This window comes from Pleurodeles waltl, chromosome 5 (genome assembly GCF_031143425.1).
Source record: "Pleurodeles waltl isolate 20211129_DDA chromosome 5, aPleWal1.hap1.20221129, whole genome shotgun sequence".
Lineage (NCBI taxonomy): Eukaryota > Metazoa > Chordata > Amphibia > Caudata > Salamandridae > Pleurodeles > Pleurodeles waltl.
The window spans coordinates 682928750-682956498 of record NC_090444.1 but is presented as its reverse complement, the minus strand read 5'-3'; the positions used below and the strand labels follow the sequence as shown (position 1 = coordinate 682956498).

The window sequence follows — 27749 nt, the reverse complement described above, 5'->3', positions numbered from 1 at the left end:
AAAGGCAATGCACAGGGTCTTAAATATGGCATGCTTCTTCACAGGCAGCCAGTGTAGTCTGCAGATGATGCTGAAAGAAATCTAGGGATGTTCAATAGACACCGTGCAGCTGCATTATGTATAATTGGCAACCCATAAAGAGTTCCATTTGTAAGATTTAGGTACAGACCACTGCAGTACTCGAGTCTAGGTAAGACTAGAGCAATGACCACAGTCTTCAAAAGATCAGATGGAACAAATCTAGATATCTTCTTGGCGATACCTAAAGAAAGAAAGGAAGCCAGTGTGACCTTGTTAACTTGGGTTTTAAAACTGAGTTTATTATCTGTCATAACGCTAGGGCTTGTAACTTTATCTACCGGTGCTAATTGAGCAGGCCACCATCCAGGAGGCCAAAATTATGTTTTGGTTCCAAAAAGGATTATGTCCGTCTTAGATAAATTCAATTTAAGAGAGTTGCTGTCCATCCATTTGCTGGCTCCACTCAGGCAACTCCGAAATGAGTTGCCCATGCTAACACTATTTTTGGAGAACGACCCCACAATCTGAGTATCATCAGCATAAGATGCTAATGATAGTCCAAATGATTGAATTCAGTGTGGCCAGAGGAGTGACAAAGGTTGAATAGCGTTGGGCTCAACGATGACCCCTGGGGAACCCTGCAAGGCAGATGATAGGGCACAGATGTAAAGTCATTGGCAGATACTAATTAAATCTGATCTGAAAGAAATTAACGTAGCAGAGCCAGTGCTATATCTTCATTCCTAGGCTCAGTAGGAGGTCAATCAACAGGTCATGATTGACAGTGTCAAATGCCACAGACAGATCCAACAAGTTAAGGACTGATTGCCGCCTTTATTTAAGGAAGATCTCATTTCCTCTGATGACACTATGGTCGCCGATTCGGTGCTGTTATTATGCCTAGAACCAAACTGGGTATCATCCAAAAGATTGTAATTTTCCATAAAAGTTATAACTGTAGGTTCATAGCCTCTACCAGTCTGGTGGGGAATGGAAGCTGAGAAATGGGTCGCTAATTGTTACGATACAGTATAATGGAGAACCAACGCAGGAAAATGTCCTTCACTAAACAGAGCATTTAAGATCTTAATAAGGTAGGTAGCAATTACCTTGGGCACTAGATGGAGTATTTTGGGTGGACAAGTTTCAAGGGGAGAACCAGACCTCTTGGTAGTAATGATTGAAATTACTTCATCTAACATTAGCAGGGTAAACTTATAAAAAATTGGCTTCCCTGATTTTTCCTCTGATAGTACCTTAGTCTTATTTTGGCTAGCACAACTTGTGGAAAATCCATTTTAAATCAGCTCAACTTCCTCCTGATAGAAGCTGGCTAAGCAGTTGCAAATATACTGACTAAAGACCATTGTATTGTGGTTGTCGATGTCAGTTTATTAACTATTTTAAAAAGTTCTTCATTTATTTATTGATGCAAGTAAAGTTTTTTCCTCGTTCTGTGGCTAAACTGTGGTGGTACTTGGTGCGATTCTTTCCCAGGCCGGTAATTCTCTCTAAATTAAAGGGATGGAGTCTTTCAAACAGGAGTGAAATCTTCCATGGGTGGCTTCATCACAAGAAGGAAGAGGAAGATCGAAAAGGGATAACACTTTTAACTGAGGCTGACAGTGCTCGATAGGACATGAACTGTTCTTTTCAAACTTAATTTTTTTACCCGAGGTTATGGGAAATTAAGTTTTTTTCTGGTTGTCTACTGATCTTGTATTGTGGCTGCTGTTTGATTGACCAAAGAAACTAGAGGATAATCCTCGCATCTTAGTCCTTAATAGCATTTAACATTTCTGTTACGATAGCTAGGAAAACTTTTAATTCTTCAATTCAGAATATTCCCCAGCTGTCAGATTGGACCCGGAAAATTTTGAGCAGTAGCTCTGAGCACCAACAGGTGGAGTTGGGCACTTCCATGTCAGAAGCAACATGCATGCTGCCTTTATAGGCACCACCCTGGTCAGTTGACATCAGCTTCTTTAAAGACTATTTCTGCTCCAGTAATGCGGAGTCATGACAGAAAGATGTGTGACCAGTATGCAGAAGCTAACAAGGGCTTTCAGGTTAAGAGCCCGGTTCGCAGAACGGAAAGGATCAGTGAGCCATCTCTGATTAGATTGTGTGTCTACCAGAAAAAGCATTACTGAAGTAACTTGTTTTTCTGATTGACACTTAACTGCAGACTCCTCACCTTAGAACAAATTCCCAAGCGATATCACCCCAGAGTTGGGTCTGCGAATGGCTCAAATCAGGAATTCCTGGGGGACTGAACAGGCAAAATGCCCACTGAGAGGGGCTACCTGTCCAGCATTTGTTTATGTGTGGAGTGACGCCTACATGGCAGCTCGGCAGCTGTCCAGCATAGGTACCCTGCATGCAGATGCAGTAGTAGTGGCCTTGGTCCTGGTGAAATGAGCTCGCAAGCCCTGAGGAGGCTACTTCTTAGCTGCTGTGTAGCAGATTTTGATGTAGCGTACAATCCATTGAGAGATGGTCCATTTCTACACCACTGTGCCTTTGTTTTTACTCTAGCGAACCCAATGAAAAGCTGATCATCCACCCTGTGTTCTTTGGTATGAATGATGTAAAAAGAGAGAGCTCTTGCTGGGTCCAAGTGATGGAGTCTCTCCACCTCCTTAGAAGGATGAAGCGGTGAAAAATGTAGGCATTTGTGTATTGTGCTCCTGTGTAAAGGAGCCAACACTTTCGGCAGAAAGGAAGCATGAATCCAAAGAACCAGTTTGTCTGGCTAGAAGCTGGTGTAAGCAAAAGAGCTAGAAGTGCACTACCCCCCCTTGTCGATGTAATGGCCAGCATGAATACGGTCTTAAGGGTTTTGAGCCACAGAGGACAGCTATGTAGGGGCTCAAATGGGTAACAAATAACAAACGTTAAAACCAGATTCAGGTTCCTTTGGGTATGACAAAAGGGGACAGGGAAAACAAATGTTGCAGTCAAGGAAACATGACTTATCAGCTAATCCGGTATCCTCAAAAAAGCTGAGGTGTCAAAAAGATCACTTTTAACAACGCCCAAAGAAGGGCTTTTTCGGGTTAACATCAGCACAAACAACAGCACCTCTGACAAAGAAGCAGAAAGTAGATGGCCATCACGTAAGGAACACCAAGCCAAAAATGTGTACCAAGAGCAGGCATATACCATTGTTGGGGGACACCTGGCTGACAGAATGGCATCAGAGATCACAGGAGGAAAATCAAAGGCTTTCAACTGCCGCTGCTCAATCTCCACGCATGAAGGTGGAGTGTGTACGGGTTTGGTACAGAACCCTGTCCCGGGGCTGTGACAGAAGATCCTCTCGAAAGGGCAGCCTGATTGGAGGATATATGCTCAAGCTCAGAAGTTCCGGATACCAAATTCTCCTTACCCAGTCTGGAGCCACTAAGATTACTCGGCCTAGTCATCCTGATCTTCTTGAGAACCTGTAATAAGAGTGGTATCAGTGGAAAAGGCGCAAAAGAGTCCCAGCTTCCAGACTAAACAGACCTAACCAAGGTTCTCCCCAATTCTGATGAGACCATGCACCACCTCCGGAAGTAGTCACAATTTGTGATCTGCACGACATAGGAGGCTGAGTTAGTCTGCTCCAGAGTTCAGAGATCCCACCAGGTGCTGGAAGACCAGAAAGATGTCTTGGCATTCCAGCCAAGTCCAGAGGCACAGAGCCTCCTTGCACAGGGTCCACAAGCCCACCTCACCCTCTTCGTTGCAAAACCACGTGTTGTCCGTGAATACCTGAACCAGCCTTTCCTTGATAAATTGAAGAAAGGCCTTCAATGATAAGCAGATAGTCCTCCACTCCAGATGACTGATATGGAGCTAGAATTCTGCCAGAGACCAGAGTCCTCTGATTTCCACCCCTTCCAGATGGCCTCCCCATCCCAGAAGTGATGCATCGGTCACCACTGTCAACTCTGGGTGGGGAAGAGAGAGGGATCTGCTGCTGGTCCAATTGCAGTCTGTCAGTCACCACAGCAGATCTTTTGCAGTCTCCTCTGAAATCTAGACCAGGTTGGAGAGATTCCCCTGATGCTGTGCCCGGTGGGACTTCAGATCCCACTGCAAAGCCTGCATATGCCATTGAGTATGCTTCACCAGCAGGATGCAGGACAACATCAGATCCAGCAGTCTCAATGAAATCCAGGACTGAGGTGGAAAAATAAGGATCACAGCCTGAAAGACTTGGACTCTGCGCTCTGGAGGGGAGGCGCGGAATTGCACCGAGTCCAGAGTGGCTCTGATGAAAGGGAGCATCTAACAAGAAGTCAAGTCGGAGTTTATCATATTCTTAATGAACCCCAGTGAGTGCAGAAGGTGTGCTGTACTCTGGGGGTGGGTGAAGACTGCCTGGGTTGTTTTCGCCTTTAACAGTCAGTTGTCGAGGCAGAGGATGACTTGTACTCCTGACCTCTGCAGGCGTGCTGCAATCACCGCTATCAGTTTTGTGAACACCAGAGGGACACTGATGAGGCCAAAGAGGAGCACAGCAAAATGGAAATGCTTGTGGCATACAGTGAGCTGCAGAAAATGCCTTGGCCTGCAGCATGGGAATCTAGAAATATGCGTCCTGAAGGTCCAACGCTACCATACAGTCTCTGGGTTCCAGGGCAGAGAAAATTTGAGCATCTTGAATTTCTCTTTCCATAGAAGGGCACTGAGAGGGTATAGGGCAGAGACCTCTATATTTTTTTGGCAAAAGAAAGTAGCAGGAATAACAACCATGTCCTACTTCTGATGCTGGTGCCCTCTCGATTGTTCATCTAGCCAGCAAAGCCTGCACTTCCACACAGATAAAAAAGGGATGGTCCTCTGTCAGCCATTCTACAAAGGGTGGTAAAGTAGGCAGGGTTTCCAGAAATGGAAGTGCATACCCCCAGTGACCGTTTTGGAGCATCCCCTTGTTGGAGGTTACAGCTTGCTACTGGGGTAGGTGGTGTCTGATCCTGCCGGCAACAGGATGGGTGTGCTGCGATAAAGGCCTGTTAAAGAGGTTTGGAGGTTGCAGCAGTCGGGCAAGGGAATGGACAGTACTCAGAGTGTGGGTCCCTCATCCTCAGTGGGATCTGCATTCCAGCCCACGAAAGCTGGGAAGTTTGCTAGCTTGGGGCGTAAGACTGGTATTGTGTCACCCATGGGAGCCCCGATCATAGCTACAGAAGGGGTGAAAGGACTGTTGCTGGGAACCCAAGGAAAGGCATGGCAGCGGACTGCCACGCTAGAGGCCACGGCCCTGTCAAGTGAGTCAGTGGTGCCAAGTCCACACCGAATGATGAACTATGCTGAGTCCCGGCCAACAACAAATGTCTGGTTCAGAATGGCTTGGCCCTCTTCTGGAAGCATGGGCAGCAGCTGCACAACGGAGTCCAAGAAGCACTGGGTGTATCAGCCCAAGTTTGACAGAGGGTAGCTGTAGATCAAAGACCTTCGCAGCCCTGTGTATCACTACCACAAAAGAAGCACCATTCTCCATGGCAGTGAGGGGAAATCAGGAGAGGTGTCCAGATGACTGGCATCACCCAGCTCTCATACCAGCTTTCCTCCTGGTAGGAGTCGTCCTCCAGAAGGCCATAACCCTTTTCATCATTCTCTCCTTCCTGAAAAATAGAGTCTATCTGGGGTGGCAAGTTCAGAATGTTTTAAGAGAGTCCTGAAGGTGCCAGTGTTGATGTCGAATGGAGTTGAGGCAGTGCCGCCTCAGAGCCAGATAGGAGGATAGGTTCCTCTATGTGCGGCGCTGGTGGCACCATGGAAGGACTGCATCAGTTGGACTGAGAATGGAGGACGCAGTGGTGTCGGTGCCAATTTAGATCCAGGGCGGGTTCCAACGGTCTAACTGGTGTAGTAGGTGAAACAGCCAATGCTAACTCAGCAAGGGTCACCACTCAGCTGTGTGGTGTGCCAGAGGGAGCTGTTAGCCCAAAGACAGAATGCATGGCATTGTAGAACTCTGAGTTGGGCAGGAGTCGCTCCGGCTCTGGGGAACTCTGGGAAGCGTGGAGCAGACCCAGCTGCTGGCTCCATGGGTAGAGTGTGGGAACAGAACCTAGAAGCACAGCTAGGAGCAGTCAAAGAACGCTTCGACTTCTTGTGATTCTTGGACATACCCAACTTCGATGACAGCAACTTGGAGCGGGATGACAATTGACCATGGGACTGACTCGGAGAATGGCTTGAGATCTCCCATGGGATTGGCACAGAGCCGATCTATGCCGGACCACTAGGGGCTTCATTGCACGCTTGCAAATCACCTTCGGATGCAGAGAGAGCTAGATATCTGTCTGCGACATTCTTCACACAGCTCAAACCCCATGGTTTTGTTGGAAGACAAGTCACTAGCACACTGGAGGCAAAGCTCAAACAAAAGTCGAAAAAAATTGATAAAAAATGACTGAGTTGGCTCTCCAGATCTACGCTGTTGGCACGGAAGAAAAGGAACGGATGTCAGCATGCTGGATTGGTGTCTGCATAGCCAACACATACATCACTTTCTATGCTAACGATGTAGACATGGAGCTACCCCACACCACCTACTGGCGTGCAGAAGTGCTGCTCAAGATCTTCTGGAATCAGTCTGACTGCTGGGGAATATTTTAAGATGAGGAATTTGAGGTTAAAGGTCTCTATCAGAAGGTTGTGTTAATCATGGTCATGATTTACGACACTATATCACAGACGCTACTTCAGTAGTCACAACAATGAGAGTGCAATTACTTTGCAGTTAAATATTATTTTTTTATGGTCAAACATTATATATATTTATCAGGAAATCCCTGAGGGCTTCATGGAAGTGGAGTTGGGGTTCTGAAGAATTCACATATAAAATGAAGCATTAAAAGGGACTAAGACTTCTTCAGAACTCGCCAAAACTTTAATCAGAGTTCAAAAACCCAGTCCTGAAGAATGCCACAGACTCTTTGGGGCCACTGAAGGTAAGAAACATGTCACCCGACTAGTGACTCCAAGGATAATTATGCTGGGAGAGTCCATTGTTTTTATCTAGCCATGGGACCCAACACCACTTAAGGGTTTCCATTGACAATTTTGACCCTTTTCCAATACTTCAGCTAAATTTTTGTCTTAAATCCATCTGCATCCAGAGAAAATCCCATCGAGTGATGGTTCAGTGTACCATTTGGTATTTACTGATTTAAGGATAAAAGATCTCCTAAAAGGGCTCAGCAAGGATGCCCGCTGGGTATTGCACCCCCTATACAACCAGGAGCAGGACCCGATGATTAAGCATGCCACCTCAGTGGGTAACAGTTCTTGTGTCCTACCAAGGGATGCCCTATAATTAGGGCCTATTTATCTAGGTTTTATATGTGTTGCATTTGCCAAGCAAACAAAAAGTACTGCCTGCTCCTTATATATATATTGGAACATCATACTTTAATCATCTGATTGTGGTTCTGAAAGGATGTATGACAGACTGCCCAACCTCTCTTCTCCATTTTTATTAGCAACTAAAGACCTACTTGTGCACCACGATCATTTACGAGTTCCACAGACCATCTTCCTTCATACTGGATCCACACAAAAATTCCTCCATCAGCATCACAGGTTGCCAGCTTCTGAAAAGGTTCATTCCACCGGACCAGGACAACCTAAAAACAAGACATACACACAATGCTGTCAGTCCTCATGGGCGCCTAAGACATGCATGAACATCATTAAGACACTGTTCCTAGTCTACTCTTCAGCACTATCACAGGTTATTAGCACTATCACAGGTTATTCTAGGGAATCAGAGCAATAGGCACAAATGTGAACGCACCAGTTACAACTAAAATCTTCAAAATCAAACTACTTTATGAAATGTGCGTAACAATAGAGACTTTTTTTTTTTTTACTTTGTAGGTTTAAAGAGTATGGCAGCATCGTTTACTTGATTTGAGTGCTTCACGTATGTACCAAAGTTGAGGATAACACATTTATTTTCTTTTTTGTTGTTACTCCCCAACGTTTCCCAGATTCTCTGCGTATTTTGGAGACTGCTTGCTTTGAACTAATCTAGCAGAGTGCGAGTCAGTCATCAATGATGTTACACCTTTCAATACAGAATATAAAAAACCGGATACTTCATAATGGTGCACATGATTCTCATCTCTGCGTAGAAGCTCCACAATAAACTGCATCCACGGCAAACATACATTTGAAGATTTGCTATTTTCAGAAAACAAAATCATATGTCAGATTATCTTTATTCTATGTTGCACTGCAGCTATAAGGTCCTAGCTTAGGCATCTGTATGAAAAGTTGCAGGGTGATTAAAAGTATTGCATTAGAATACAATACCCATAAGAGTAGTTTCAGGTTTTTTAAAATTCTGCATTCACCATTCATTAGGAACTGGATTGTGCCCTCTGTAAAAAAAAATCGAAAAACAGTAGTAACAGGACTCTGCTATAAATGTATGTACCTTTTTTTTTATTTTAACCATATCTACCATGTCTGGACCTGCCAGTACGAGGGTGCTCTACACAGAAAGTGAAACAGACAGAGGGGCTGCTAGAACAGCTGTGAGGACCTGCAGCGTTTTAGAGCCTGCCCGGTCTAGTCGTCAAATAGTATAATGTTTGAGAAGGTGTGGCAGGAGCGGCCTATGGCATTTGGATAACGGCGTTGTAGCTCTGATTTGGGGCAGGGGTTAGAGTTCCAAGCCGTGACAGCCGCACCAGAAAACATGGCTTCAACGCCGTCCAGGTTTTAAAGTTAGGAATTTCGACTAGGAGAGTGTTTGACTTTGGATAGTGCTTGAACGTCCTGATATTTCAAGTAGGCCCGGACTCTGGCCATGAAAAAGCTTTATGAGCAAGGCATTACCTCATTTTAAATTGGATTCTTCCAGAGATGAGCTATTTAGATGTCACGCTATATTGCGGTGATGAGGTCGAATTCCTTTGCAGAGTGTACCAGAATATTTTGCCCTCCGCATTTGCTTCAGTTTTTCTTATAAGGTAACATGCATCTCAACCTCTAAATGATAAAACGCATTAATGCAGCTAGTAAGTGCAGGTGATATAATGTGCTGAAATGCTTCAGCGGAGAAGTACTATCACAGTTGTACTGTTTAATTTACTGAACAACTAAAAACAGGGAAATATAAAAATAGGAGCCATTGTCCCTGCAGAATCTCCTAGTGCCCCCAGTTTTGTGCAGCACAGACCTCACCTATGTGGCCAACGAGACTGAGGGCCTGATTACGACCTTGGTGGACCGGATGCTTCATCACAAATGTGACAGTTATTCCGCCTGCCGTTTTACAAGTTCCATAGGATATAATGGAACTTGCAATACGGGGGACTGGATATCCGTCACGTTTGTTATCACTTCTGCCAACGTCGTAACCAGGCCCTGAATCTCTATGCTGCGGCAAAGACAATCTCAACATAATATAAAGTTCCGGAAAGTTGTTTGTTAGAACAATTATTGCACCAAAACGACACAGAAATAAACAGTATGCATATTTGTGATCAGGGGCGTAACTTGGCCAGTAAAACTGAGGGGCTGTGAGTTTCAGATTTTCCAACAATCACGCTAGAACATAATCTTAAAACACATTATAGGACAAGCAGGGCACATGGGAGAGGTTTAAGGGGCAGTGAGGAAAGGGTGAGGAAAGGGCGAGAAATGCGGATTGGTAGGAGTACTGAGAGAAAACAATATTTTGTAGATTAACCAACATGTCTGGGGAGTAGCAAAACAGAGAGAGGGAGCGTATGTGCGGGTGTTTTTGTCTCTGTGTATGCAGAAATTCCAGGTGAAATCCGACAGACACCTCATCATACCCCATTGAAAGAACCTGTGCCCAGCTATTCATCACAAAGGGGTGTAAAACCCCAACAGCCCCTACTCCCTCCGAAGCTACACCCCCGTTTGTGATTTACGTCTTCCTACATACTAGTGAACAGTGCAACAGTGAAATTCCAAGTGTGAAACTACTGGCTTCACTGGAGTCTGTCTGGACCAAAACATCCACAGAGGCAAAGGCTCCGCCTTTTCCTCTTTCTCAGGGAGACAGAGAAATCCTGGAACTTTCTCCAGCACCTTAATCCTTCCTTGAAGAGCCGCAGTTCAGGAATGGCAGATCCAGCGGGTTGTGCTTCAGCTAAGTGTGTGGCAGCTTGAAGAGAGTGACAACTTCCCTCAAGGTAGAGCATTAATCCCCTCCGACGTTTATAACGACATGAGTCATTACGCAGGAGAATAGGTAAAGAGTTCGGTAGATAAGAGTCAAGGGAATGTTAGGAAGTGACTAGGAGAGAGTGCAAAGTGAAAGTCTTAGAATAAACTTCACAATTAAAATAGATCACATATAACTTTTAAATGAATTCTTGCTCATGGAGCAGCCCATGACATAAATTAAATTAGTTTGCTATTGGATTAGATCTAGTTCTCTTTTCGTACTTTAATTTTATGTGAAACAATGGTGGAAAGACATTATACTACAAAAGTTTAACACCACACTTGCTCTAATCATTTAGGGCCAGATTTATGAAGAACTGTTGATCAAAACGAAGTCGCAATTCGTGACCGGTATTTTTTAAGCCCAGTGAAGAATTTTATAAACCAAAATGTGTACAAATAGGCCAGAATGTAAAAATAGGTAACTTCGTAAAATTCCAATTTGGAGTGGGTCGCGAGCCAACCTACCAAATGGATTAACATTTTAAAATAACCACAATTCTCTGGAGTGATGTACAAAAGAGACACAATCATATAAACTTCATGTGGTGTAGTGCCAAATACAGATTAGGATATTAACCCTTAGCTATTTCCCAGGGTAGAAGAGAATGCTCCATAAGCATCCCTCCTGGGGGCACTTCAACTATTCATCCATGGGGCACAAACCTGGCAGACTTTCTCCAGGCACCTCATGAAGTTATAGTTAATTTTTTAGAAAGTAATTGTGCTCATCAGGCCAAGCCATCTTTCACAACTGATTACATTATGTCCACCACCGTTAAAGTGCATTTGTACAGAGAAGCTCGAGAAAGGTGTGAAGCACACTGACAAATGTGTGCAGGTTTAGCCCAGCACAGGTGGTGGTTGTCTTAATAATAACTGGATTTAGCATTCCCTTACATATCCTCGCAGGCGCTTCAACTCCACCTGGACATGGACGTTCCATGGACTGGTGTGGCACAGGCGCTTCTGCCCTGTGTAGAGCAAGGAGTGGCCTTGCTGATTGATTGAAACCCAGGTTGAAAGAAGACTCAACTCAAATGCAGTAAAATGCCCTGGAGTGGTCTTAGCCTTTTACAAAGACGCTAAAACTGACAATGATTGACTGCATGTCGAGATGCCTTACCGAATGTTGATGCAAACTCTTGAGCATGTGATGGCTGAGAGCACAGTACTAGTATTTCCCGAATTACGAGTATGCATGGTGTTTTACACTGCTGTCTTGTAAGGAGCTCCAAAACCAGTCTGTGGGAGTGACCCATATATATGGAAAATGTCACTTACCCAGTGTACATCTGTTCGTGGCATTAGTCGCTGCAGATGCACATGCTGTGCACATCCCGCCATCTGGTGTTGGGCTCGGAGTGTTACAAGTTGTTTTTCTTCGAAGAAGTCTTTTCGAGTCACGAGACCGAGGGACTCCTCCCATTTCGACTCCATTGCGCATGGGCGTCGACTCCATCTTAGATTGTTTTCCCCGCAGAGGGTGAGGTAGGAGTTGTGTATGCTAGTAATAGTGCCCATGCAATGGAGTGAATGCGTATGTACATAATGAAGTTTCAAGTAATATATTTACAAATGTACAAATGTTTAAGATCTACTTCTAAACGGCTACAGGCTCCCGGGGAGGCGGGTGGGCGCATGTGAATCTGCAGCGACTAATGCCACGAACAGATGTACACTGGGTAAGTGACATTTTCCGTTCGATGGCATGTGTAGCTGCAGATACACATGCTGTGCATAGACTAATAAGCAGTTATCTCCCCAAAAAGCGGTGGTTCAGCCTGTAGGAGTTGAAGTAGTTTGAAATAATGTTCTTAGTACAGCTTGACCTACTGTTGCCTGTTGTGCAGTTAACACATCTACACAGTAGTGCTTGGTAAATGTATGAGGCGTAGACCATCTTGCTGCCTTACATATTTCGTTCATTGGAATATTTCCTAGAAAGGCCATGGTAGCACCTTTCTTTCTGGTTGAGTGTGCCTTTGGTGTAATAGGCAGTTCTCTTTTAGCTTTAAGATAGCAGGTTTGAATACACTTAACTATCCATCTAGCAATGCCTTGTTTTGAAATAGGATTTCCTGTATGAGGTTTTTGAAAGGCGATAAATAGTTGTTTTGTCTTTCGAATTAGTTTTGTTCTGTCAATGTAGTACATTAGTGCTCTTTTGATGTCTAATGTATGTAGTGCTCTTTCAGCTACAGAATCTGGCTGTGGGAAGAACACTGGTAATTCTACTGTTTGATTCAAGTGGAACGGTGAGATTACTTTTGGTAAAAATTTAGGATTGGTCCGTAGAACAACTTTATTTTTGTGTATTTGAATAAATGGTTCTTGAATGGTAAATGCTTGAATCTCACTCACTCTTCTTAGAGATGTGATGGCAATTAAAAATGCAACTTTCCACGTTAAGTATTGCATTTCGCAAGAGTGCATGGGCTCAAAAGGTGGACCCATGAGTCGTGTTAAGACAATGTTGAGGTTCCATGAAGGAACTGGTGGTGTTCTTGGTGGTATAATTCTCTTTAGGCCTTCCATAAACGCTTTTATGACTGGTATCCTAAATAATGAAGTTGAGTGCGTAATTTGCAGGAAGGCTGAAATTGCCGTAAGATGTATTTTAATGGAAGAGAAAGCTAGTTTAGATTTCTGCAAATGTAGTAAGTATCCTACTATCTCTTTTGCAGATGCGTGTAAAGGTTGAATTTGATTATTATGGCAGTAATAAACAAATCTTTTCCACTTATTTGCATAACAGTGTCTAGTGGTAGGTTTTCTAGCCTGTTTTATGACCTCCATACATTCCTGTGTGAGGTCTAAGTGCCCGAATTCTAGGATTTCAGGAGCCAAGTTGCTAGATTCAGCGATGCTGGATTTGGATGTCTGATCTGTTGTTTGTGTTGTGTTAACAGATCTGGTCTGTTTGGCAGTTTGATATGAGGTACTACTGAAAGGTCTAGTAGTGTTGTGTACCAAGGTTGCCTTGCCCATGTTGGTGCTATTAGTATGAGTTTGAGTTTGTTTTGACTCAACTTGTTTACTAGATATGGAAGAAGTGGGAGAGGGGGAAAAGCGTACGCAAATATCCCTGACCAGTTCATCCATAGTGCATTGCCCTGAGACTGATGTTGTGGGTACCTGGATGCGAAGTTTTGGCATTTTGAGTTTTCTTTTGTTGCAAACAGATCTATTGGTGGCGTTCCCCACATTTTGAAGTAAGTGTTCAGTATTTGGGGGTGAATTTCCCATTCGTGGATCTGTTGGTGATCCCGAGAGAGATTGTCTGCTAACTGATTCTGAATCCCTGGAATAAATTGTGCTATTAGGCGAATGTGGTTGTGAATCGCCCAATGCAATATTTTTTGTGTTAGGAGACACAACTGTGTCGAGTGTGTTCCTCCCTGTTTGTTTAGGTAATACATTGTTGTCATGTTGTCCGTTTTGACAAGAGTGTATTTGTGGGTTATTATGGGTTGAAATGCTTTCAGAGCTAGAAACATCGCTAACAGTTCTAAGTGCTTTATATGAAACTGTTTTTGCTGAATGTCCCATTGTCCTTGGATGCTGTGCTGATTGAGGTGTGCTCCCCACCCTGTCATTGATGCATCTGTCGTTATTACGCATTGTGGCACTGGGTCTTGAAAAGGCCGCCCTTGGTTTAAATTTATACTGTTCCACCATTGAAGCGAGATGTATGTTTGGCGGTCTATCAACACCAGATCTAGAAGTTGACCCTGTGCTTGTGACCACTGTGATGCTAGGCACTGTTGTAAGGGCCGCATGTGCAACCTTGCGTTTGGGACAATGGCTATGCATGAGGACATCATGCCTAGGAGTTTCATTACTAATTTGACCTGTATCTTCTGGTTTGGATACATGGCTTGTATTACATTTTGGAAAGTTTGGACTCTTTGTGGACTTGGTGTGGCAATCCCTTTGACTGTGTTGATTGTTGCTCCTAGGTATTGCTGTGTTTGACACGGCAGAAGGTGTGACTTTGAGTAATTGATTGAGAAACCTAGTTTGTGTAGGGTTTCTATGAAGTAATTTGTGTGTCGTGAACACTGTTTTTGCGTGTTGGTTTTGATTAACCAATCGTCTAGGTATGGGAACACATGTATTTGCTGCCTTCTGATATGTGCAGCTACTACTGCTAGACATTTTTTAAAAACTCTTGGCGCAGTTGTTATTCCGAATGGCAACACTTTGAATTGGTAATGTATCCCTTGGAATACAAACCTTAGGTACTTTCTGTGTGAAGGATGTATTGGTATATGGAAATATGCATCCTTTAGATCCAGTGTTGTCATGTAGTCTTGTTGTTTGAGCAGTGGGATTACTTCTTGTAATGTAACCATGTGAAAGTGGTCTGATTTGATGTATGTATTTAATATTCTGAGATCTAGTATAGGTCTTAGAGTTTTGTCTTTTTTGGGTATTAGAAAGTACAGTGAGTAAACTCCTGTGTTTAGTTCTTGTTTTGGTACTAATTCTATTGCCTCTTTTTGGAGCAATGCTTGAACTTCTAATCCTAGAAGATTTATATGTTGTTTCGACATACTGTGTGTTTTCGGTGGGACTGTTGGAGGGAATTCTCGAAATTCTATGCAATAACCATACTGGATAATTGCTAGTACCCAAGTATCTGTTGTTATCTCCTCCCAATGTTTGTAAAATTGGCTTAATCTTCCCCCCCACAGGTGTTATGTGATGGGGATGGGTGACTTGTGAGTCACTGCTTATTTTGAGGACTTTTGGGGCTTTGGAATTTTCCTCTACCTCTTTGGAATTGTCCCCCTCTATATTGCCCCCGAAAACTTCCCCGCTGATATTGGCTTTGGTAAGTGGGCCTTGTTTGTGATGTTGTGGTTTCTGTAGGTTGTCCTCGAAACCCTCCCCTAAAAGGTGTTTTGCGAAAGGTGCCTCTGCTCTGCGGGGAGTAGAGTGCGCCCATGGCTTTTGCTGTATCAGTGTCCTTCTTGAGTTTCTCAATATCAGTGTCGACTTCCGGCCCAAACAACTGCTGTTCATTAAATGGCATATTTAGCACAGCTTGTTGAATTTCTGGCTTGAAACCTGACGTGCGCAGCCATGCGTGCCTTCTTATTGTTATTGCAGTATTTACTGTCCTTGCAGCCGTATCTGCTGCATCCATTGAAGACCGTATCTGATTATTAGAGATACTTTGTCCTTCTCCCACCACTTGTTGTGCTCTTTTTTGGAACTCCTTGGGTAAGTGTTCTATCAAATGTTGCATCTCATCCCAGTGAGCTCTGTCATATCTTGCCAAAAGCGCTTGTGAATTGGCAATGCGCCACTGGTTTGCTGCTTGTGCTGCAACCCTTTTGCCCGCAGCATCAAATTTGCGACTCTCTTTGTCTGGAGGTGGTGCGTCTCCCGAGGTATGAGAGTTTGCTCTCTTACGAGCTGCCCGACAACTACTGAGTCTGGAGTTAACTGCGTTGTAATATAAACAGGATCTGTTGGCGGTGGCTTGTATTTTTTCTCCACTCTTGGAGTTATGGCTCGGCCTTTAACAGGATCTTGAAAGATTTGTTTTGAATGTTTTAGCATTCCTGGGAGCATAGGTAGTCTTTGGTACTGGCTATGAGTGGAGGTTAGCATGTTAAATCAAGAAGTCATCCTCAATTGGTTCTGAATGCAAGGCGACGTTATGGAAAACAGCTGCCCTTGCGATCACCTGTGTGTAAGATGTACTGTCCTCAGGAGGGGACGGCCTGGTAGGGTACGAGTCTGGGCTGTTGTCCGATACTGGAGCATCGTAAAGGTCCCATGCATCGGGATCATCTTGACTCATGGCAGTATGAGTCGGGGAGTTCATCAGTGGAGGAGTTGCTACTGGTGATGTGTGCACTGATGGTGGTGGAGAAGGTGGTGGAGTTGTTTTCTTTGCCACCTTTGCTTGTGGCTCCTTGTCCTTTTCGCGAAAGGCAAGTTTTCTTTTTATTTTAATTGGAGGAAGAGTGGTTATCTTTCCTGTGTCTTGATGAATGTGGAGCCTCCTTTGAGTATAGTCTGGCTCTACAGCTTGAAGTTCCTCTCCAAATCTATGTTTTTTCATTTGGGAGGCCAATCCTTGTTCCTCTGTATAGGAACCTGTTTTCGGCTCCGAGGCTGGATGTTTCGGAACCGAAACTTTTTCGGAGGTCTTTTTAGGCTCCGAAGAAACCTTTGTAATTTTCGGCGTGGTGGTGTCTCGATGCCAAATTTGTTCGGTGCCGCTGTGACGGTGCCGAAATTTCTCAGAGCCGATGTCTCGGGTCCGAGATTGCTGTGTGGCGGTATCTCGACCGGAGTCGGATGACTTCGACACCAGCGTGCCCTTTTTCGGTGCCTTGGCTCGGTCACCGCTTGTTTGGGTTAAGCCATGGCCTGTTGGCGGTGGCGTCCCCTGGGCTTTTGTTGACTTCTCGTGAGTCTTATGTTTCGACGTCTTACTCACGGTTTTCGGCGTTTCTTCGGCCTCGAGCTCTTCCGAGTCCGACTCTTGGATAGAGAAAGCTTCCTCTTCTTCCTCGAAACGCTCTTGTTCTGTCGGCGTCGACGCCATCTGCAGTCTTCTGGCTCTTCTATCTCTTAACGTCTTTCTGGACCGAAACGCTCGACAGGCCTCACAAGTATCTTCCTTGTGCTCTGGGGACAAGCACAAGTTACAGACCAGATGCTGATCCGTATACGGATATTTGTTATGGCATTTTGGACAGAAGCGGAATGGGGTCCGTTCCATCAGCCTTGAATTCACACGTGGCCGGGCCGACCAGGCCCCGACGGGGGATCGAAAAAACCCCGAAGGGCCACCGGAACTCTTCTAAATTTGGTGTCGATCTGTTGTAACTAACCCGATACCGAACGCAAACAATACCGACGTTTTTTTCCGAGATTCTAACTAACTTTCCGACCCAAAACACGGAGCGAAAAGGAACACGTCCGAACCCGATGGCGGAAAAAAAAACAATCTAAGATGGAGTCGACGCCCATGAGCAATGGAGTCGAAATGGGAGGAGTCCCTCGGTCTCGTGACTCGAAAAGACTTCTTCGAAGAAAAACAACTTGTAACACTCCGAGCCCAACACCAGATGGCGGGATGTGCACAGCATGTGTATCTGCAGCTACACATGCCATCGAACATATATATATATATATATATATATATACACACAAAAAAACGCGTTTTGTGTATTCCCGGTTTCTGTAAGATCATTGAGACCTTTTAAACAGATCTATGGACGAGTGCCCATTTCTTAATGAATGAATACATGTAATATATCCAAGACAGTTCCGATTGATGACACCACACGTCGGAGGACGTCAAAGTGTTAACAAAATACTCCCTTTGTGACGGCATTGACCTAGTGTTACAGTTTGTACGCGTAGGGTAGCTGAGTCCCAGTTCTTGGGATGATTACTGCATATCTTTGGAATTAAAACAATCTATTTGTCAGGCTATTTATATATAAAACGTTAGTGTCTAACGTAAAGATTATTTCTTAGTGCCTACAGAAAACTACCTGTGCTGAGATTTCGCATGCCTACAGAGCTACCCCGTCTGTTCGATCAGCCGAGTTCAGATCATTCATCTAACTTCAAGACTAGCCTCTGGCTTTTACTGCGGCGGGAGGAGGTTCATACTGCTACTTACATGCTGTGCAGTGGCTTGAGATTTTAAAAGGGAAGGGTAAACACGTTTGCTCCCGCTATAGTTCTTGCTGAAGCACTTTGACTTTACTGGCGCTAGATGAATTTCTTATAGAGGTCATTGTACAGGGTGCTTTCCTTTACAACCACCTTTTAGGTAGGTCAATTATTTTAGTGGAACTGATTACATATGTGCAAGAAGACAGACGTTCCATTTTTGAAAGACGTTTGTTTTAACAAAGCTTTCACCAGGGCTAAAACGAAGATAAACGTAAGTAGCTGCATTGCATATTAATCTGTTCAAAACTGCATCAAAAGTAACAAGCATTGACAAAGCCAATAGGTTTCATTCATGCAACATCTACTGGATGCAGTGCTTAATTTGTGCTTGTTGTTTCCGGTGCTAAGCACCGGCCCATATTTGTGAGGGCCGGGGCTTATTCTTCTGCCTCAAGCATTTGCTGCGAGCAAAAGACACATATGGGAAAGACGGAAGAAGGAAAAACAAAAAAGGGTCATAAAGGTAGAAAGTTTCAGGATGAGCTGAAGGGGCAGGGGTGGCGTAACTGGACTGAAGAGGCCCGAGATGGCTTCAGGATTACGCTGCCTCAGTATTCAGTGCTGGCAGATTTAATTACAGCAGCCTCGTGTTTAAGAGAAGGGCTTTGAGCACCGGCACCACTTTATTTACAAATTAAGCACCGACTGGATGTTTCAACGTCTTTTTTGAGACACGTTGCAGCGCAGGCTGCTGTGCAATATGGCTTAAAGTAGGGGATGAAAGTAAAGAACTAAGACACGGCCAGCACTGACTGCGTCGTAGCATTTTATTCCTTTAAGCCATGTTGCACAGCAACCTGGGTTACAGTGCAATCAGAGGCAGTTCCTTCACACTGGCGAAGGATCTTTGCCCCCCCGGCTAAGAGCCAGCACCTGAACAATAAAACAATACCATACTATTGTTTTATTTTTTGGCTGCAGGGAGGGGTGGGCTGGGCCATGAGAGGCGGAAGAGGGGAAGTGGAGTCTGAGCATTAAGTGTGCATGTGAGTTTGGCCGGCCGCATCAGGTCGGCCAAACAGACACACGCATTTAGGTTTCTCCAGCCCGGCTGTGTCACACAGCTCGGTTGGAGAAACTGCACAGACTCCCATGCAGTGTCAAAGCAGCAGACCAAGCCAATCCTGATGCTGCTCTCATGCTAGCTATAGCATGAGAGCAGCACCATGGTTGAGTCAGGAGCCTGTGCTGGTGTCCCAGGGACTGCTGGGACACCAGGAGAGAAGAGGAGGCACGCAGCAGGCAGTGGTGTGAAGGTCCGTTTTAAACAATATATATATTTATTTCCCCCGTTCGCACCCCCCACACCCTCTTCCCTTGAGATTTGTGGTGGCCACCACAGTGTGCAACATGTGTAAAAACAGCATGGGGCAAGAAAGAAAAGGGAGGTGTGAGAGAGGGAGCAAAATTTATTATTAACAATAAAAGCTTAAAATGGCTCATCCCTTACTTGCCATTAGATGAAATTGGTTAGTACTGATTTAATTTGTTACCTACACCCTTCAGGGTTCAGGTGAAACCTAAAAATTGTGCCAGTTATACAAATATAAAGTAATTCCTTTGAAGACTGGTCCCATCCTATTTTGTCTGAATTTCCCAGTGTTGTTACCCCCCTCAGCCATCTTTCCTTTGCTTTCTACCATAAAACCTTGAGTGTTGTCACAACTCACCGGAGAGTACGGGCTGTTGGCCTCCGTAGAAATAATTGTACCGTGCAACTTTTAAATACAGTCAGTCAATATAGCAAGTATCATAAAACATTGGCTAACAAACTAGAGTTATGATCCAACCTATAGAAGCAGGATGAAGAACTTTTCTTTTGAGCTGCATTATTGGGAGACACTGGGGAACACTGGCCAAATTTCAAAGAAATATGGACACAGACATGAGTTTTTGGCTCTCTGTTTACCGTTGAATATGTTTTGGGGTCGAGTCAGAAAATGGGCTTATTGATGTGATTAATGATGGTGTACTTACTTTTTTATAACTCAGTTAAGGGATGTATTTGGGGATTTGGACCCTCACATCTTTCTTCGAGGGTCGCATCTGTCCCAAATAAAACACTACATACAAAGTGCACGCTGGAATTTAGTGCTTGACTACACACGGAGGAAGAAAGCCCAAAGGCTTCCAAAGTTCTGATCCCGAACTCTAGGTCAGTACTTGCAAGGCTGAAGTTTCAGATATAAGAAATAGTAGGACTGAAGCAGGCAGGACTGAGGATGAAGTGGTGCTGGCATAACTGAACAGAGCTACAGTAAAGATGCAGCTTGAGAAGGCAGGGCTGGATCAGGAGCAAAGAATCCAACAGCAGGAGCAAGCCGGAGGAGGTGAGGCACATTGATACTCTGATTAGAGGCTCTTTGTATGTTGTTAGTACATAAACCACTTGACAGTGAAGAGCTGGCCTCTGAAATAATCATACTAGAATGTTTGTGGTCATCTTCAAGTGGGGTTTGTGCTTGGTTTCAGTTTTAGAATGGAGTCTCAACAGAAGAGAGTTGGGCAGTTGTTCCAGTTGCTGATTTAGAACCATACCAGTAAGTGAAGCATTTTTCTTAGTAATAGTTGTACTTAGAAACCTTTTCATTACTAATGGAGACGTTATTTTTCCTAAGAGTTGCAGCTTTTAAAGTGCGGAGGCAAAAATGGGTAAAAAGCAGAATTTATACCTTGCAGCAGGAAAGGGACATGCTAGATTGCCTTGGGGGTCCTTACTGATAATGTGTTGTTTCACATAATGCAATCAATAAAAAATGCTTTGTTGCGAGAATTTCCAGCAAAAGTTCTCTGGGCAATTGTTTAACAAGCTATAATAAGCATTAGCACAGCCAATAGGTCTCGCCTATGCAGGAGCTATTGGCTTTAGTAATGTGCTTTATCCCTGTTGTACACCAGTGTGGCTGTTGTTCAGCACGGTTAAAAGTTAGTGGAGTGGAGTGTTGTAGATTTGGGGGTATAGAGTGCTGTAGAGTGAACCACTGAACTCTACTCCCTTCTACTACAATGGCAGTGTCAGAGTGCAGTGTTGTGTTGTGGAGTGGTGTGGAGTGGGGTGGAATAGGGTGGAGTAGTTTGCAGTGGACTGAGGTAGTGGGCTGTACTGGATTTGGAGTAAAGAGGTGTGGATTGGACTGGGGTAGAGTGGGATGATCTGGACTGGGATAGAGTTGGGAGGGTTGGGGTAGAGTGGGGTGGGTTGAAGTAGAGTGGTTTAGGGTGGACTGAGATAGGGAAGGGTGGTTTTGTGGATCGAGTTGGTGGATTTACTGGAGTGGATTGGGCTGAACTGGGTGGGGTGGACTGGTGTTGGGTGGATTGGTGTGGGGCGGACTGAACTGGGGTGGATTGGATTGGAACAACGTGGACTGGGTTGAAGTGTGGTTGATGGGACTGAGTGGGATAGGCTGAAGTAGAGTGGTTTGGGGTGGATTGGCATGGAATGGAGTGGAGTGGATTGGACTGAACTGTAGTGGGGCAGATTGGACCAGAGTGGGTGGACTGGAGTGGGCGGAGTGGATAGGTCTGGGGTGGAGTGGTTTGGAGTGGGTGGGTTTGGGGTAGCTTTGAGTGGATAGGACTGGGTTGGGGTGGATTCGAGTGTGGTGGAATTGAGTGGATTGAATTGGAGTGTGGTGGATTGGACTGGAGATGGGTGGACTATGTACTTGTGTTGGTTGGACTGGAGTGGATTGGGATGGACTGGGATAGGGTGTGGTGGTTTTATGGATTGATTTGGTGTATTCAGCTGGAGTGGGGTCGGATGAACTGGGTGGTGTGGATTGGTGTGGGGCTAACTGAACTGGTATGGGGTGTATTGGACTGTAACATCGTGGACTGGACTGGGATGGATTGGACTGAGTGGGGTGGATTGGAGTGGGGTGAATTGGGGTTGAGTGGATTAGATTGGGGTGGATTTGGAGTGGGGTGGGTTGAACTTGACTGGGGTAGATTGAATTGGACTGGAGTGTGGTGGGGTGGATTGTGCTGAGGTGGATTGGACTGGAGTGGGGTGGGGTGGATTGGACTTGGGTGGAAAGGACTGGATTGTAGTGGGATGGATGGGATTGAAGTGGGTGCACTGGTCTGGAGTGGGGTGGACTGGATTGTGTGGATTGGATTGGCTCAGACTGGAGTGGATTGATTGGAGTGGGGTGATCAGTTATGGGGTGGATTGGAGTGGGGTGGATTGGATTTTGGTGGGTTGGACTGGATTGATTGAGTGGGGTGGAGTGGATTAAATGGGAGGGGTGGATTCTGGTGGGGTGGACTGAAGTAAGGTGGGGTGGATTTGGGTGTGGTGGAATGGATGGGGTGAGGTGTAGTGGATTGGTATATGGTGGATTGGAGTGGGGTGGATTGAACTGGGGTGGACTGGAGTGGACTGGTGTATGGTGGAGTGGAGCGAGGTGGATTGGAGTGGGGAGGACTGGAGTAGATTTGATTGTTATGGGGTGGATTGCATTGGAATGGGATGGATTAAGGTGGGGTGGACTGGAGTGGGATGGAGTGGACTGGAGTGGGTGGAGTGGACTGGCATGAATTGGATGGAATTGTATTAAGGTGGAGTGGGGTGGATTGGAGTGGGATGAAGTGGACTGGAGTGAGTGGACTGGAGTGAGTGGACTGAAGTGAGTGGACTGGCATGAATTGGATTGAGGTGGAGTGGGGTGGATTGGAATTGGGTGAGGGGGCTGGACTGGAGTGGGGTAAATTGTATTGGGCTGGATAGCAGAATAGGATGGACTGGACTGGAGTGGGATGGATTGCATTGGCGTGGGGTGATTGCATTGGTGTGGGGTGGATTGGTTTGATGTGGGGAGGACTGGATTGGTGTGGGGAGGACTGGTTTTGGGTGGCCAGGATTGAGTTTGGTATACTGGATTGGAGTAGGGTGGATTAGAGTATGATGGATTGGATTGGTGTAGGGTGAGGTGGGTGGATTGGACTGGTGCAGAATAGAGTCGGACAGACTGGATTAGGGCGGACTGGAGAGAGGAGGATTATAGTGGGCAGACTGGATTGATTGGAGTGTCATGGGCTGGGGTCAGGTGGAATGGATTTGGGTGAGAGTTTGGATTGCAATGGCATGGGTTTGATTAGAGTTGGGTGGATTGGATTGGCCTGGGGTGGACTGGATTATTCTGAGTTGGACTGGATTTGTCTGTGGTGGATTGGATTGAGTGGGGTGGATGGATTGAGTGGGGTGGATGGATTGAGTGGGGTGGACTGGACTGGAGTAGGGTGGATTAGACTGAAGTGGGGCGGACTGGTGTGGGGTGGTTTTGACTGACATTGATTGAAGTGTGCTGCACTATTATATGATACAGCACAATTTCGAAAATTACACCTTAGAAAGAAACAAAGTCGCTTTGAAATATTTAGAACAAGATAATAGTCATCTTTTGAAAACAGCACCCAAAAGCAAAAACAAAACATGAAGGCAAAGTGAGAGGATTTGGCAAAGTAAAAGTAAGTTAACTATTGAAAATAACATTTTACAATTTACAAGTCTGTTTGTCCTACTGGCCTCGTTAAAAAGAACACAACAGTACCGCAATCTGGTCGGGAGTAGCAGGCGACCACTGATTACGTTGAATCAATCAGTGCTTGGTCCCTGCTCCACAGAAAGGAATGGAAATGATGCTTGGTCTGCAGTGATCAATTAACAGGCTGTAATGAAGAGTGGCATGCAAGGCAACATATGGTAAGCAACGGGTGGGCTCTCTGTCCTTTTTGTTAACAATAGGGCTTTGCAAGCGACATGTACGCAGTAAAGCATGCTCTCTCAGGCTCAACCGTAAAAAATAGTTTGAACATGATTTTGTTGCAGTTGTTGTCTTCACACTTTGTATTTATCAATTTCACCTTAAATGTCTGCAGGTAAACAGTGTACTCTTTACTTCTAGAGGCATCAAACACATACTAAAGAGTGACATTAGTTTTTGGCATGCAGCAGGCATAATTAGAAGCCTAGTCCTGTATCTTAAGCATTTCATATCACAGAGCTAAAACTAGGCCTACAACGGCATGTACACCAAAGCCATTCAAGGGACCACTGATGGTGATGTTTTGGACCTTGGTTCTTCTAACTTCTTCAAATTGCCACTTGATAATAGAAGCAGCCCTCCTATAATTCTGCCACCTAGCCTCCGGCCCGTCTCTGCCGAGATTTCGGCCTTGGGGGGCCCTGGGGACTTTCATAATGTAGAGGAACAGCTTCATGCCCCGTATATCCCTCCACGATTCCATCGGATCATTGAACTCTTAAACTTGTGTTAACCCCAGAATATCGCTCCAGGGGCCCTCATGATATATTGAGTAGGGTGAATATTTTGAGACTCTTCAATGCCATCCCGGATCCTAACTACATTGGTTCCAAGGATTTTGCGTTCATTGAATTTTTGGACTCTAGGGGGCCCTACCCAAGGGACTCCACCTTGGTTTAGTTAATTTCTGCCACAATAGCTCACTCTAATCTCTCTAAGAGACATTCATTTTTCTAGTGGGGCATCACAATAACTCCCTACAAGGAGTCTGGTTTTCCTGTGTTTCTATCAGAATCCCAATGTTCAATGGCTCCCGTAGTATTGAAGCCCTTTTCAATCCAGAAAAGTGCCCTAGGTGGCACCTCTACTTTTAATGGCACTTTTCATACTGGCTCTGGTTCCCAGGGGTCTCTTAATACGGATTGGTTGCCATCTACCCTCTCGCATGTACTTTCCTATTGACCCTCACGGGTGGGTGGTGCTGCTCAAACACTTGGATATCTGTCCTTAAGTACATGGAATATCAATGGCGTTGCGCATAAGATTGCCTCGGCTGACCTCCTAACATTTTTGAACAGTTACGATATAATCACCCTTCAGGAAACCTGGGCCGAACACAGCTGTCCATTGCCAGGGTATTTAGAAACATGGAAATCGTCTCATAGAACGAGCAAGAATGGCAGTGCTAAGGGAGGATTGGCCATCTATCTAAATGTTAAATTAAATGGAAGTATATTGCCACTTGTTTGGGATGACAACTGGATTCAGGGGATTGTTATAGGAAACAGGACTGGGCAGCAGACCCTTATAGTAATTAATGTTTACATTGCTCCCGGAACAAAGAAAAAAAGAGGCAGGTTGCCTCGACTGATGCAGATTGTGGGCATCCTAGTTGAGGAATACCCATGTGCTAATCAACTTATAACTGGTGATTTTAATACAAATATGTTTCAGGACACAATGGAGGCACTTGAGGGTCCGATTGTGGTAACCGCCAGTTAATTCCCGATCAATTAAGGCCACAGGGTTGTCTGCATTGCCCGTTGGGAGAGTATTTAGTAATGCACCTTAACAGTATGGGCTTTAAAGTCTTGAATGGTCATTTACGGGACGATGCGCCCCCCTCCAAACCCCCTCCAAGATCAGATGGTCGCTCACACTCCTATTTAGGCTACACCATCTGCAATATTGAATTATTTCCTCACATTGAAATGATTTTGTATCTATCAAATCCAGATTTCCTGCACATGTTGTTATGTGGGTGGTGGTGTTTGTTTCGAGTCAGTAAAGCGCATAAAATGGAATGCTTCTATTGGTGGCATAGTATTGACTGAATGTATTCATTTTTTTTTTTTACTCTGAGGGATCAGGCTGTGTGACCCCAATTCAGTTATGGGTTAAAGTTTCTTGCCTTTTATTGTCAAAGTTCCACCAACCCGCACGATCTTGCACTATTTAGTTGCACTAAGATTGGCCTCCAACGGCTGCTTAACCAACTTGCATCTTATACTTTCGCGAATCAATTGGAAGTTAATTTGCTTAAAACAAAAGTGGTCTCCTTTGGGAGGAAAAAAACACTCGGTTTTAGTTGGTATTATAAAAGTTGCAAACTTGTCTTTGAGCAGTCCTATAAATATTTAGGGGTACATTTTGACTCCAGGGGCAGTTTTGTAAAACATAAGAAGGAAATTGAACTTAAAGCTAAGGCACTTCTCTAAACTATCTAAAATTCTAAAGGGGCCCACCCTTCTTCCCCTAATGGAAGTTATGAGAGTAAAGATTATTCCTTTGCTGGCTTACAGCCAAGAAATTCTGTTGGGCAAAGGCTCTTGCCTAATAAATAGGCTAGTTAATAAAACCTACAAGAGAGTCTTTCAGTGCCCCGCCTGGCTTCACCCGCGCGGGTTCGGTTGGAATTTGGGCTTCCGGATTTAATGGCAGTTGGTGCTGGTGCTTTTATTAAGCTTTGCTATAAATTGTGTCAGGCCACGGATGGTCACTTGGAGGCAGTTTTGTGGCAAGAAATTAGTGAGTCGAATTCGAAGTGTACTTATTCTCATTTGTTGGGTGAATGTAAACGATGACTAGATGCAGGTGATCTTTGGGCAAGTAACCCCCCTACTCTCTGTTTAAACTAGAAATTAAATGGCTTATTCAATTATACTCCTATCTTTCAGACTGTTCCCTCCTCGTTCAACTGAAGCATGCCTGGGCAGTAATCGAATCTTTTAAGCCAGGCATGTCTTCTAGTTTTTTCTCTTGCCCCCATGGGTTTTGGCTGAAAAAGGCCTTGATGGCCTTAAGGATGGGAGATAGCTTTTTTTTTTTTTTTTTAAACATCCGCCCCAATAGCAGTTACCCCCTGGGGATGGTGTGACATGTAGAGGCTGTAGTAACGCGGATGAAACCATTGATCATGTGGTTTGCCTGTGCCCAGCCTTATTAAAGGAGCGTAGATTTTTGCTTTGGATCAAATGGAATGAACTGGGAATCCGCTCCTATCGACAGGCTATTATCCAGTCTTTGAACCCAGGCAACTCAATGTTAAATGTGGTATTGACTAAATTTATTACAATTGCACAATCTAAATTCAATGGCACTGCGAGCAACAAACAGGTATAAACGGACTCTTTTCATGCTCTTGCCATACTGCCTGTTATTGGTTAGGTCAAGGAGTTCTAATGGCTTACGTGGTCTAAATGGTCTAAAGTACATGGTTGATGTTTAGAACAATTACTATTTAATACACCATGCACTTTAGGGCTGTGCCTATGCATTATGTTTTTGTGTACTATGCAGGGCTCCGGGCTGGGTGGTTTGTTTGATTTTTATATCCCAGTATGTCTTACGCTTTTAGGCAGGAATGTATTTTTTTAATATGTCATGTTTGTCTAACTTAAGGTGTGTTTTCAGCATGAATTTAGTCTCTGAGGGTATTTATTCTCGATTGCTTTTGTGTTTCTTTTTTAGGATTGGATTTTATTATCTGTACAATAAACTATTATTCATTCAACATGTACTCTAGCTGGCCCATTTCTGGTAGTCTTGCTTCAAAACAACTGAGAGCACAGTGTATGAGAAGTGTTTGGCTAGCAATGCAAAAGAAAGGTCTAGTAGATGAGGGCTATTCTCGGGTAACTGCAACAGAACTATATAAAGAAGAAGAAACGAAATGGTAGGACAGATTCTACAGGGAGTGCAGAATTATTAGGCAAGTTGTATTTTTGAGGATTAATTTTATTATTGAACAACAACCATGTTCTCAATGAACCCAAAAAACTCATTAATATCAAAGCTGAATATTTTTGGAAGTAGTTTTTAGTTTGTTTTTAGTTTTAGCTATGTTAGGGGGATATCTGTGTGTGCAGGTGACTATTACTGTGCATAATTATTAGGCAACTTAACAAAAAAAAATATATACCCATTTCAATTATTTATTATTACCAGTGAAACCAATATAACATCTCAACATTCACAAATATACATTTCTGACATTCAAAAACAAAACAAAAACAAATCAGTGACCAATATAGC

At 44.4% G+C, this 27749-nt stretch overlaps 1 protein-coding gene across 2 annotated transcripts in view; it reads right to left on the bottom strand.

The window, feature by feature from the left end:
* TULP4 (TUB like protein 4) overlaps positions 1-27749 on the bottom strand; it is a 682961-nt gene that overhangs the window by 310347 nt on the left and 344865 nt on the right. For both annotated transcript variants that reach the window (XM_069234583.1, XM_069234584.1), the window contains exon 3: positions 7521-7649. In XM_069234583.1, coding sequence (XP_069090684.1) covers positions 7521-7649 — 129 coding nt within the window. The remainder of the gene's footprint in view (positions 1-7520; positions 7650-27749) is intronic.